The sequence below is a fragment of the Colossoma macropomum genome, unplaced genomic scaffold (assembly GCF_904425465.1).
Source record: "Colossoma macropomum unplaced genomic scaffold, Colossoma_macropomum, whole genome shotgun sequence".
Taxonomy (NCBI): domain Eukaryota; kingdom Metazoa; phylum Chordata; class Actinopteri; order Characiformes; family Serrasalmidae; genus Colossoma; species Colossoma macropomum.
In genome coordinates this window covers 177742-190862 of record NW_023494894.1, presented here as the reverse complement: position 1 = coordinate 190862, position 13121 = coordinate 177742, and the positions used below count along the sequence as shown (strand labels likewise).

Below are 13121 nucleotides of genomic sequence, written 5' to 3'. Positions count from 1 at the left end.
TTTGGATGTATGGCCCGAAAAGAATTTGACGGGGTAAATCATCTGCATTTGCCATCGAAAACTCTGTGGTTCACATGGCATGCTCAATACCTTTTCAGATGTAGTGACAATAATTAAAGGGGTAGTCTGTGCAGATATGGCTTGTGTATCAGTGCTGTGTAGTGTACCATTGAGATGCCAAATGATATTTGGATTTGTTTTGGACTGCACACAGGTGCTTGATTGAAAAAATCATGGCATCCCATATTTAAAAGTTATTCAGGAGTTTTATTTGAAACAATTAGTAGCTAGTTAAACTAAACTCATGCTTCTTCTAGCTCTCTGGACAAGCTTCATTGTTTCTTAGATTTTTGCATGCGCAGCGCACATTTCTGTTGTGATTACATGCTTCTTAATTACAATCTGGCAACGCAGTAATCTTTTCATTACAGACTTGTAACTCACCGATCTTTCCTATTTACCATCCAATTAGCAGTTTAATCATACTGACATAACCATCTTTGACTAACATCTCTGCCCAGTCACTCTATTTCATTTGAACAGGAAATCGCTTATAAAGTACACTCACATGTTTTCGGCTGCTTTAATCCAAGCTTTGATTCAGCTCTGTTAGGTGATTTAGCTTAGTTTGTATCTGATAATTCATCAGACTCATAAATGTACCCTGTATGTGCTGTACATTTTGTAAGCCTGGAAGTGAGAATGTGTACACTGTGTGTGTGTGTGTGAGTGTGTGTACATGTGCCTGCAACCAGAGGTTTCTTAACTCTGCTTTCTCAGTAGCAGCTGTGTCTTGTTTTTCCTCATTGTATAAGTGCTGGATTAGTTGGTCGTTTGTGCCAAAAACTTCACCTATAGATGCATCCTGTAAACACTTCTGATAACTTCTGTCAATGCCAAGTTGTTTTAGACTTAACCACTGTTTAGCAAATATCTAAAAGATGCCAGTGAGTAGCAAATGTCTAAAAGTCAGACTTTCTGACTAGTGTTGTCAAAGAGAGAACCTGGAAGTCTGAAACTGTATCTTTGCTTCCAAGCGCACACACACACACACTCAGGAAGAAGAGAGGTCAGTTTGGGAAATGCAGCTGAGAGAACATGTATACAGAAAGAGTATAATGGGAAACATATGGATCCCTGGACAGAGGTAGGGAGACCAAATGAGAAAAAGGAAGATGTTTTATATTTCCAGGAATGTGTGTTAATTTTTTCTTCTCTTTTGTGCATGTATGTATGTGTCCGTGTGTGCATCTGTATGTGTCTCTCATGTTTGTGTGTGGTGTGTCTATGTAGATGCACAGACAGGATGCTCAGGAAGGAGGTGTTTGTGCTGCAAGTGTTGTGGAACTGTTGGGAAAGGGCAGTGTCTACGGTCAGGACAGTGGTTTTGGTAGTGACAGTGCCTGTCTGCGCATCATTCAGATCGACCAACAGAGTGGCACTAGTCACCACCGGCTGGCCAGACACTCACACCAGCCATCCATAACAAAGAACCTCTCCTTCATACCGTTTGACATCTTCCTCACAGCTGGACGTCTCACTCTCATGACGTATAGCATGACATGTGTTCCCACACCCCCCACAGAGACCACTGGATGCACAGGCAAGAGTGCCCTCAATGTGCCCAAGGCAAACACTGATGCATGCATGCCTGACCAGTCCCCCAGGCTGATCTCTGAACTCTCAACTGTGACAGCAGAGGATCTGCTGAATGGTAATGGCTCCGTCGGGGCAGGGCACCCTGCAGGAACAGGCTTACTTTCATTTGAGGGACTGTCTTCTCCTAGCAGGGCATCTGCAAGGCAAGCATTGGGTGTTACTGTGGTCCGACAGCCTGGTAGACGAGGAGTAGGAGAAGGCCTGCTGCAACCTCTCTTCTTCCTGCAACTTACACAGCCTTCTGCCCTGCTCAGCTGTCACCAACGCAGACAACGCCTGGAGCTCTCACTTTTTGACCTCACACTGAAGGGAGTCACATATAACTACACGTGTCAGGGTATGCCAGCTCTCACCTTCAGCTCGGTGACTGAGTCTAGAATGCAGAAGCACATATGTGAGATCTCTCTCACTCTTTACTCTGTGGACAGGGAATATTTTTGTGACTATATGTTTCTCCCTCTCTCCTTCACAGATGCAGGGAAATCTCTCCCTGAGTCTCTGGACTACAGTGTGTTCTGGTTGCAGACAGTAGCAGGAGAGGCAGACAGCAGGACAGGAATCCCTCCACCTTTTTTGTCCCTCTGTATCAGAGACTTTCTCAGTGGACCAGGTTGGATTCCAAACTCAGACATATACATTCTCTCACACATTCATACTGTACAATTAAAATTACAAACATATGCATACATCTTACATATTTCCTAATTTCAGACACTGAGAATGCCCTTGTGTGTGAGCAGAAATGCTGTTGACAGTGATAGTCTTGCTGTGTCATTTTTGTCTTCTTACTGAAGCCTTAATTGGGCCTGGAATTTTGGGCTGAATCCGAATACAGCCTGAAAGCCTTCTTTCTGACCCCAGCCAGACTGACCCACAACACCAAGTATTTAGTCTGAACCCAACATAAACCTGATAAATTTTTGTCTGAAACTAACCCAAGCCCAACAAAATTCTGCTCAAAACTGAGCCAGGCCAGCCCATCATCACCCAAAGTGCCAAAAATAATTGTTAAGACAGTGCAGGTTAAATCACTGCAACAACATTAGCCATTATTACAACACTGATAAATAACATAAAAATATATAAATAATATAATAGTTACCAGCCTTTCAAAGTAACAAATTTATTCATTAAGCAATGTTTTTGAGCAGCATCTATTTTTTTGGTCTAGATAAGCTTTCCATAGTACACTGTTTTATTTCCTGTGCATCTATTTTCATGAGCATAGGCTTTGTGGACCTTGATGCTAAGTGACTGAAGCACCATCAGGTTTTGACAAGCTGTACTTCTTACCCTTCTGCTCACTTACAGTGTCTGTCTGGGTATGCTCACAGAACCCTAGACTAGCACACTACGAGGCCACAGTTTGTGTGTTTATGTACAATCCCATTTCCAAAAAAGTTGGGACGCTGTGCAACATGTGAATAAAAACAAAATGCAATGATGTGTAAATCATTTCAAATCAAATCAAACCCTATATTTCACTGAAAATGGTACAAAGACAACATATGAATTTGATGCCAACAACACGTTCCAAAAAAGTTGGGATGGGGGCAACAAAAGGCTGGTAAAGTTGTGTAATTATAAAAAAAACACCTGGTGGTTAATTGGCAACAGGTCAATAACATGATTGGGTATAAAATAAGCATCCCAGAGAGGCTGAGTCTTTCAGAAGTAAAGATGAGGAGGGGTTCACCACTCTTTGAAAGACTGCACGATCAAATAGTGAAACACTTCAAGAATAAAGTTTCTCGACATAAAATAGCAAAGAACTTTTGCTTTTCATCATCTATGGTATGTAATAACATTAAAAGATTCAGAGAATCTGGAGAAATCTCTATGTAAGGGACAAGGCCAAAAACCAGTATTTGCTGGCTGTGATCTTTGGGGCTGTAGATGACACTGCATTAAAACCAGCCATGATTCTGTAGTGGAAATCACTGCATGGGCTCAGAAAAACTTCTGAAAAACACTGTCTATGAAAACAGTTCGGCACTGCATCCACAAATGCTAATTAAAACTCTTAAATGCAAAGAAGAAAGCATATATAAACCTTCTCTGGGCCTGAGCTCATTTAAAAAGGACTGAGGGGAAGTAGAAAAGTGTTCTGTAGTCTGACAAATCAACCTTTGAATTTCTTTTTGGAAATCATGGACACTGTGTCCTCCCCGCTAAAGACCACTTAGCTTGTTATCAGTGCACAGTTCAAAAGCCAATATTCATGATGGTATAGGGGTGCATTAGTACACATGTCATGGGTGATGTGCATTGCACATCTGTGAAGGCACTATTAATGCTGAATGATATATACATATTTTGGCAACATATGCTGCCATCCAGATGACATCTTTTTTATTAGGGAAGGCCTTGATTATTTTAGCAAGACAGTGTGAAACCACATTGCTTGGTGCAGGTGATAGATTAACCTGAACAAATTTGAACCATTAGGCACTAGATGGTGTGTTAATGGTGAAAGGCTGGATGCTGTCATAAAGCTTTTGGTAAAGTAGAGCAGCATTACTGTTTACACACACAGCAGAAAATTCTGTACTGGCCTGAACCAACAATGTGGCCTTACTGAAAGATGTTAATTTTTTTGACACTGTTCTGCTTCTGTTCATGTTCTCCACCTCTCTTTCTTTTTCTTTCTTTCTTTCTTTCTTTCTTTTAGGAGGTTTGATTGAAATTGTACAACAATATATAAAAAGGAAATGTGTATTGTGAAAAGTGTGGACAGGTTCATTCTAGGGCTGTGTATTGGCAAGAACATGGCGATACGATATGTATCACAATATATTGTGGCACCTTTTGGATAAGTGGAATAAGCCATTGGTGGTAGCATTACTAGTCAGCTAGGTTTGCTAATGCTAACATTAGCGGTGCGTTCATATCTTAGATGCCGCATTGGGTTCAGTCATGCACATCAATGGTGCCTCCATTTTGGGGCAATTAACATCACTGCCTGACTGCATTCAGTATCATTACAGGGTGGCAGTTTAAGAAAAGTAATGTCCAAAATTATATTATTTCAAGAATATTGTACCCTGAAAGTGGAATAAGATTATATAACAGAGAGAACTGCAGCAATCCACGCTGGTTTGTTTGATGTTTATTGTTTGTGTGATGTTTGTGTAGATATGGCCGTGTGGTTGATGAAGCACAGAGAACCTGTTGGTGTGTTCGTTTTTCCTCTGGTTTTATAATAAGATTACTTCATGTAATAGCCTATACAGGGGATCTTAAAGTAGTAGTTATACTCATTTATTTATAGTGATTAATGCCATGTAAGCATTGTAGGTAAGTTACAGCATTCCTTAATCCGTGTAGATATTCACAACAGATTAGTGCCTTCTTACACAAAGCTGAAGTCAGCTTCTTATTCAGCATCTTGTTCAAATTGACAATGTAACTGCTAAACTATTTAAGGTGGAACACTGATATGTGCATTAATATTAGAAGTGATTCACACATCGATGGATTTGCTGATGTGTGTGAGATTCTACCGGAGTTTATGGCCGATTTAATCATGAGAACTCATAATCTTAATACGTGTATTTATAAGCGATTATAAGCGAATCTTGACCGCTCCAACATGGTGGACCCACAGACGTATTGCCTCAGATAGAGAACAACAAACAAAGCGCATCTTGTATTTATATCTACGAGTGGAAGAGCCTGATGGTGGCTAAAGACAGCACTCCATCTAGCGGTCGGGGGTTTAAACAACACAAAATGAACCACTGTGTGCCGCAAATCCTTGCATGTAAACTATTAGTCAAAAGTCGATAATGTGTTTTCATGAATTGATGCAGTATCGCAAAACATATTGCAATACTTAAGTGTTTTGATATTTTCTTTCACCCCTAGTTCATTCTGCAGGCTTCTTCTGGGTGGCAGTTTATGCTGTGAGATATTTACCAACCCATGTTTGCCATGTGCCTTTGTTTTAGTGTTTCTGCTATCCCCAGTAGTGTAACATATATTTGTTCTTAAAGCATTAAATTAAGCATTGGTTTTCAAACTCTCATACTTATCCTGAGATTAGTCAGTCAGCTGTAACTCCTTTCAGTGTGAAAGAACCACCAGATCCTGCTCTGAGCTCTGGGTCAATGCCAGGTCACTGAGCTCAATGCTGCTTGGGAGGGAGCAGAACACAGCCACCGGCAGGCACATTTGCCCCAGTGATATGGGTTTGCCCAGGTCAGCCTGCTGCCTCTGATCAGGGAGTTTACTGAACAATAATAGAGCCTGACACCCGAGACGTGGCAGACAGCAGAACCCACAGACTGGTTTATATTAAATCCACTTATCCCACCTCAGGGCCTGCTTCTCTCTCTCTCTCTCTCTCTCTCTCGCTCTCTCTCTCTCTCTCTCTCTCTCTCCCTCCCCCTCCCTCTCCCTCCCTCCCCCTCTCTCTCCCTCCCTCCCTCTCTCTCTCCCTCTCTCTCTCCCTCTCTCTCTCTCTCCTCTCTCTCTCTCTCTCTCTCTCTCTCATGCTCACGTGTTGTTAATAAAGTCTCTCTTATACAAGTGTCACTCACAAACACGACTTAGCCGCCCCCCCCCCGCCCCCTTCAGAACGGAAGCTCTGCCATCTTTCTTTCATTTGCTTTTACTTTTTCTGATTCTTTTTTTTTTTGGCACTTGGAATGAGGAGTGTTTAAAAATGGCACCCTTAAGGTAACTCCAGCCAGATTTGTCAAAACAGTAGTCTGACCCAGCAGTCATTCCAGTAAACACTTTAATTATAAGCTTGAAGAACTGAACTTGGCTCTTACTAAAGTGTGAGTATATCATATCCTTGCTACCTTGCTATGGCGCCCTACTGCTGACTGATCGATGATCCTCTCACATAACTTAGAATAAGTTGTCAGCACTAGTTGTTTGTACTAAGCATTAGTTAGGATTTTTGGATCTTTTTAACATCAAAATAATCACAACAGTCAGGTCAGAAGACCCAACAATCAGCCCTGTGGAGTTGTCAAATCATAGATTGGTCCTGCTGTAGTTCCACAGTCATGCAGTGAACTGTTTTAAGTGGCAGAAGGTGAAAGATGGCATGTTTTGAATTTGTCCTACTTTGTTTTGTTCACTCATACCGTTTTGCTTTGATAGGAACCAGGATTGCTGCCTAAAGAAGGTGCTCCATCTTCCAGTGTTTTTTTTTCTTCCCACTATCCAGAATTGAATTCACACTTTTTTGGATAAATTTCGAGCATGTTCACTAAGAAAAGAAAACTCCTGTTTTGAAGACGAGTGCACCACCTCTAGTAAAGAAAAAAAGGGCAACGCTGTGTACCCTGAACTGTATTGTATACTAATATTTGCTAAGCATCTATTTATGCATTCTATGCATTTGTTCCTACTGATGAAGCATTGAAAAAGTTTATGAATGAATGCAATGTATGGGATGCCTGGCAAATGTTTAACCCCAAAATCAAGGATTTTACCTTTTTTTTTAAGTAGACATAACATTTATTCCCATATAGATTATATGCTAATTTCTCCTGAACTGTTCAGTTGTAAAAGCTGGCATTTTTCCAGTCCTGATTTCTGATCATGAGCAAGTTGTCTTATCATTAGCTCTCCAGCCTAAATATCCCACACCAAAAAGATGGACATTCAATAGTTATAGTTTGCATAATGAGAACTTTGTTGCATTGATCCAGCTTGTTCTTGATGAATTTTTACATCTTAGCCCAGGTTCTGCTTCCAACCCTCAGACCCTGTGGGAATTTACAAAATGTTTTATACAGAATCGCTGCATAGCATATGCTTCTTGTGTGAACTCATCTCATAATGAGAAAATAGGAGGGCTGGAAAAGGCTATAGATGATCTTGAGAGGGCTCAAAAGCACTGAGGATAGAGCATGGGACCTGGCTATTGCAAAGAGTAAGGTATGAAGATTTATCTACATGGAGAGCAGAATTTTAATTATACAGGACTGGGAACCTTTAATATCTAATATATGAAAATGCTGACTGGCCAAGTAGACCTTTTGCTTTGAGATTAAAAAATGGTGAAAAATTATCATATGTTAACACAGAAGCAGATATGTGGGGCAATGTCACTTCAGATCCTGGAGCAATTAATAAGGTCTTCTCAGATTTTTTGCTAATTTGTAAAGGCATTCATCAAACAGCCACCAAAGGACCGTTTACAATACAGTAGCTATAGGCCTTTTAGCCTTATCACTTCCGATTTGAAAAGTTTTGCAAAGGTATTAGCATTATGATTGAAATCATAAATAAATTTACTTATACAGTGTAATCAGACAGGCTTCTTAAAGGGTAGGTTTGCTTCTTATAATATCAGAAGTACATTCGCTAGACATGGCAAAGGTTTTCGACCGCTAAGAGTGGGATTACTTGTGGTTGTTTTTCCGTAAATTCGGGTTTGACTCAGCTTTTATTATTATAGTGTCTGCTCTTTATAGTGGTCAGACCACAGTTGTTCAGATGGGTGCTTACAGATCTCTTACCATTTGATCTGTGACATGGTGTAACACTGTCAAAGCGGCCATTGGAGCCCTGTCATGTTTATTTTGGCCTTAGTACCCTTAGCTCAAGCAGAGCATCAGGCCCATGATATAAAGCCAGGCCTTACAAATTAATTGGCACAAATTTGTGTCAGTGCCCCTCCAAGGTAACCCCTTTGTAATCATTCTAGATTCCTTTAACTGTGTCTATCAATGGATTCTCTTGGCATTAAGATTAGGTTGTCATTCCTGGACATGATAAATTTTCCGATGCTCTTAAAACTACTAAAGAAGATCTAGGGAGATGGTCATCTTTACATTTATCTCTATGAGCTTGGGTTTCTATTATGAAAACGGTTATCCTTTCTGGGCTTTAATTTCTTGTTTGCTGTGATCCCCTTTACACCACCAATAGATTTTTTAAAAGCTATACAGCCCACTCTGTCAACTTTTCTTTTGGGTGGTAAATGGCATTGCATCAATCTCTCTGTTTTACAGAGACCTAAGGTGGGTGGACTGTCATTCCAAAATTTTGAACTGTATTATTGGTCATTCAAAAAGTGGGCCATTTATGGACGTATCCAAGGCTAAGACAGGAGTTTATTATTGACAGAATAGGCTTGGTTATTTCTGGCAAAATTTCCTTGAGTAAACCTTTAGGAATCGGATCTAACATACAGGTAGAAGATTTTGCAGAAGAAACAATTTTAACTAGTTCATTTTCTTGAAGTAAGGTAAACGATTCCAGCCTCTCTGCAGTGATTATAATGTTCTCAAGATTTAGAGAGTTTAATTGTGTATTCTGAATTTTCTGTCTATTTTTTTCAATTTTATCACTAAAGAAATTCATAAAATCATTGCTGCTATAGGCTAATGTCATCAGGGGTTCACTAACTGATTTGTTCTCTGCTATTTTAGAAATTGTGCTAAATAGTAATCTAGGATTATTCTTATTGTTTTCTATGAGAGAGGAGAGTGCTGTAGCAAGTGCTCTTCTGTAGTCTATAAGGCTCTCCTTCCAGGCGGACTGGAACACTTCCAGTTTAGCCAGGCGCCATTTCCGCTCTAGTTGTCTGGCAGTCTGTTTTAAAGCTTGAGTATGTTTATTATACCAAGGGGCAAGTTTTTTCTGTGTTACTATTTTACTTTTTAATGGAGCCATACTATCTAGAGTAGATCGAAAAGTATCCTCTAAGAGCTTGGTCATAATATCTAACTCGGTAGGATTAGATGGACAGCTGACAGAAGCTGATAATTAAGGAAGGTTTCTGATAAAGCTTCCAGCTGTGGAGGGTGTTATTGTCCGCTTAACACGATAACATGGTGTTGAACATACATTACCACTAAAGTGAATTTTGTATGAGATTAAGTAATGATCTGAGACTGCTGTGCTCAGGGGGAGAATGGCTAAGTTATCTATGTCTACACCAAAGGTCAATATTAAATCTAGAGTGTGTTTGTGGTAGTGTGTGGGCCCCTTTATAATTTGAGTGAAACCAACGGAGTCTATGATAGATATAAATGCCTTACTTAGTGCATCTTTAGGATTGTCAAAGTGGATGTTAAAATCTTTGAAAACGTTATTAAACTTGATAGAAACTCAGAGAATTCCTGTAAGAACTGAGAATATGACCCTGGCAGCCTGTAAATTGTAATTAGTGAAAAGGGATTTTTATCTGTTCCTTGACCAAGTATATTAAGTAAAAGAACTTCAAAAGAAGAGAATTTATAGCCTACCTTCTGGCTCACGCCTAAAGCTTTAGTATGGATGGTTGCTATACCTCTACCCCGGCCACTTAAACAAGGGCTATGCGCATAACTGTAGCCTGTGGGGGTGGCTTCATTTAGACTAAAGTATTCATCGGGTCTAATCCACGTTTCTGTGAGGCACAGAGCATCAAAATCGTGAATGGTAATAATTTCATTTACAATGACGGCTTTAGATGTAAGAGATCTTATGTTAAGCAGTCCTAGTTTTAGACCAAAGGTGCGGTCATTGCAAACTGTTATAAGTGGTCTGATATTAATCAAGTTACTAAAGCAAACTTTTCGAGGCTTTTTGAAGCTTTGTTTTATTCGGGGAACAGACAGTCTCAATTGGGAGGAACCTATGTGGCGTCTCAAGGCAGTTTGTGATATGAGCATTTGTATTTATAGAATATAGAAAAGTATTTTTATTTAGCACTTGCCTTGTTTACAGTATAAGTGCTAGTAATCGCCTTATTTTCAGAATTAACACTAGCATTATAAGCTGTAGCGTTTCTATTTTTGGCACTACTTACGTGGCCTTCGCTTTGTAGTCAGTGGATGGCCCCCTCGATGTTCCGAGAGAGGACAACAGATCCCAGTCCAAGCCGTTAAGGGCGTACCAGCCGCGGAGCCAGGACTGCAGCGCGAAGAGCCTGCTGAAACGCTGGGAACCCCTCCTGTATGTGGGAAGAGGTCCGGAGATGACGATCCTGGTGTCCGTGTTCTTCCTGGCGGTGTCCAGTAGCGTCTGGTAGTGCTCCTTCAGGACCTCACTACGTCAGTCAGAAATGTCGTTGGTCCCGACATGGATAACCACGCAGCAACAAATGCACTGTGCCCATTTTGGGACTGCCCCACTATATTTAAGCTCTGCTCTAGGGTAGCCTCAGTTTTATGGGATGCACTAGGTCTTTAATTTAGAGCTTCACTCTCCTTGTTTCTCCTAAATGATGACTCTTTATTGCACCTCTCACACTCACAGCTGCAAAAAAACTATTGTGCAAATTTAATTGAATCCGACTCTTCCATTATTTAATTTTTGGATACTTTTTACTATGCATGAGAAATCATGCGCTAGGCATCGGGGAGCTACAGGCCAAACTATTGATATGTGGTCTTATATTATTATTGTATTATTGTATTCTCAGAGAAAGTATCTCTTTTTTTTTCTTTTCGTTTTTTCGTTATCATTATTGTTTCACATTGTGTTAATATTTCACCCGACTTGTTTATCTACTACTTAGATGATATTAATTATGACAAGTATTATTCTTGGTATGATTATAATTATATTCATTACATCTTTTTCTTGTTCATAGTATTGGTGTCTATACCTTTGCAGCACTATCATCTGTTTTCTGTACTTGCTTTTCCCAAAGCTAGTCTCGTCCTAACTAATAAAAATGTTCTTCATAAAATAATAATAATAATAACTTATAAGCGAAACTCTAGGTCTAACCTGTTTTGATCATTGGTCAAGCTTTTGTGACTGAGAGCTTTAGAGAATTTTCACAGGAGTGAAATATTGAGGAAAGCACCTCAAAGACACTAACAGCTTTTTCTTTTTTTTTGTCAGTTAATTGAAATAATAATAATAATAATCTTTATCTAGTACTTTTGATTTTAGTTACAAAATCCCAAAGTGCTTTGCACAAGAAGATAAGCAAAACAGTGGAAAGGTAAAATACCAATGTCTGAATTAAATAACTGAACTGCAGAAGGAAATGAAGTGAAACAGCAATAAAAAAGCAGACCCAATACACTAGGCTTGTGCTTGTCTAAACATATATATTTCTCATCTGGATTTAAAATCACTTTCCATTCCACAGTTTAAGAGCTATATAAGAAAAGAATTTTCCATCGGCTGAGCTGTAAGCAATCCTAGGGATTTGCAGTATGCTCAGCTGAGCAAACTGCTCTGGAAAGGCTATAATGCTTCAAGAGATTAGCGAGATAGGTCGGAGCTGTGTCATTAAGGGTTTTAAATGTCATTAGCAAGATATTGTAGTCATTGCAGAACTTAACAGTATCCATTTTAAACTGAATAGAACTGAAGTAATATGTTCAGATTTTCTTTTCCTCTTCAGCACACAGACTGCCATTTTCTGAGCCAGTTGGAGAGATAGCCATCAATAGCCAGTCAATAACTTGTCGCAGTAGTCTGATCCAGAGGTTAGAAAAGCATGAACTGACTTTTAAGCATCTTATTGGAATAGAGTATGTTCCATTTCGGATACGTATCTTAAGTGAATTTTCTCGGAAGTTTGATTTTGCGGAACAACAATTAAGGTCAAAGATTAAATCTACAACCAATTTGAGCACACTTAAGGCCCAACAGCAATTCCTCTGTTATATATACAGCAAGATATAAGAGGTTTTGGTAAAGATCTAAGAAAGAACTTTAAAAATCAAATAGCAAAGAAACAGCAATGGAGAAAGAAAAGGAATGAAGAAAATTTAACACTAGATCAACAGTAGTAATACATTGTTAGGCAAATGCCTTCAACATGTGATGCATTTAGCATTGTTTACACAGCTAACTTTGTTCCTGCAGTCATGCGGTAGATGCTGTTGTTGGCTAGCATCAACATATTAAATAATAGCCCAACTGAAGTCCTATAAGTGACTGATTTTACTGAAATTGCAGAGAATTCATTGATTCTTGGTGCTGTGACACCTCAACCCAAATGGGCAATATATTTCATGCCTGTAAATTGAATTTCATTGCTGTCATTGTGTTAAATTGACTAGGGATGGGCATTTAAAGTAATTTTGTGGACAAGTGCTTTACTATAAAATTGTTTATTTATAAATTAACAAGGAACAGATTGTCTAGTGCATTAAAGTTGCATTACATATTATTCACAGCATCAATTTAAAAACAGAAACAGAGCTGGCAGCTGTTTAAAGACATAAGCAGCTCAAATCTAAACATTTGTTTATTAAGCTGAATGCCAGGTAGTTACCAGTAGCATGTAGTTGCCTGCTCTGCACACTATAACGACAATTAATTTTTATTCCAGTATACATCTGGATCCATTGTATACTACTTTGTTTCATGTGGGCCTATTTTTACTCCAGCACTGTTTAGACAATCATCTGGTACAAAACATCACATGAAAAACAATGGTCTGTGGCTGGCTACTTCTTGGCTATGATGAGTGATACAGCCTTCTGAACTCTCTGTAATCTGACTATGGGAGAGATTTTTTTTTAATTTCTATCATTAGTATT

At 39.3% G+C, this 13121-nt stretch overlaps 1 protein-coding gene across 2 annotated transcripts in view; it reads left to right on the top strand.

The window, feature by feature from the left end:
- Nucleotides 1–13121, top strand: part of LOC118800430 (vacuolar protein sorting-associated protein 13B-like) — a 402625-nt gene that overhangs the window by 255166 nt on the left and 134338 nt on the right. For both annotated transcript variants that reach the window (XM_036560640.1, XM_036560641.1), the window contains exons 34-35: nt 1294–1996; nt 2132–2269. In XM_036560640.1, the coding sequence (XP_036416533.1) occupies nt 1294–1996; nt 2132–2269 (841 nt within the window). The remainder of the gene's footprint in view (nt 1–1293; nt 1997–2131; nt 2270–13121) is intronic.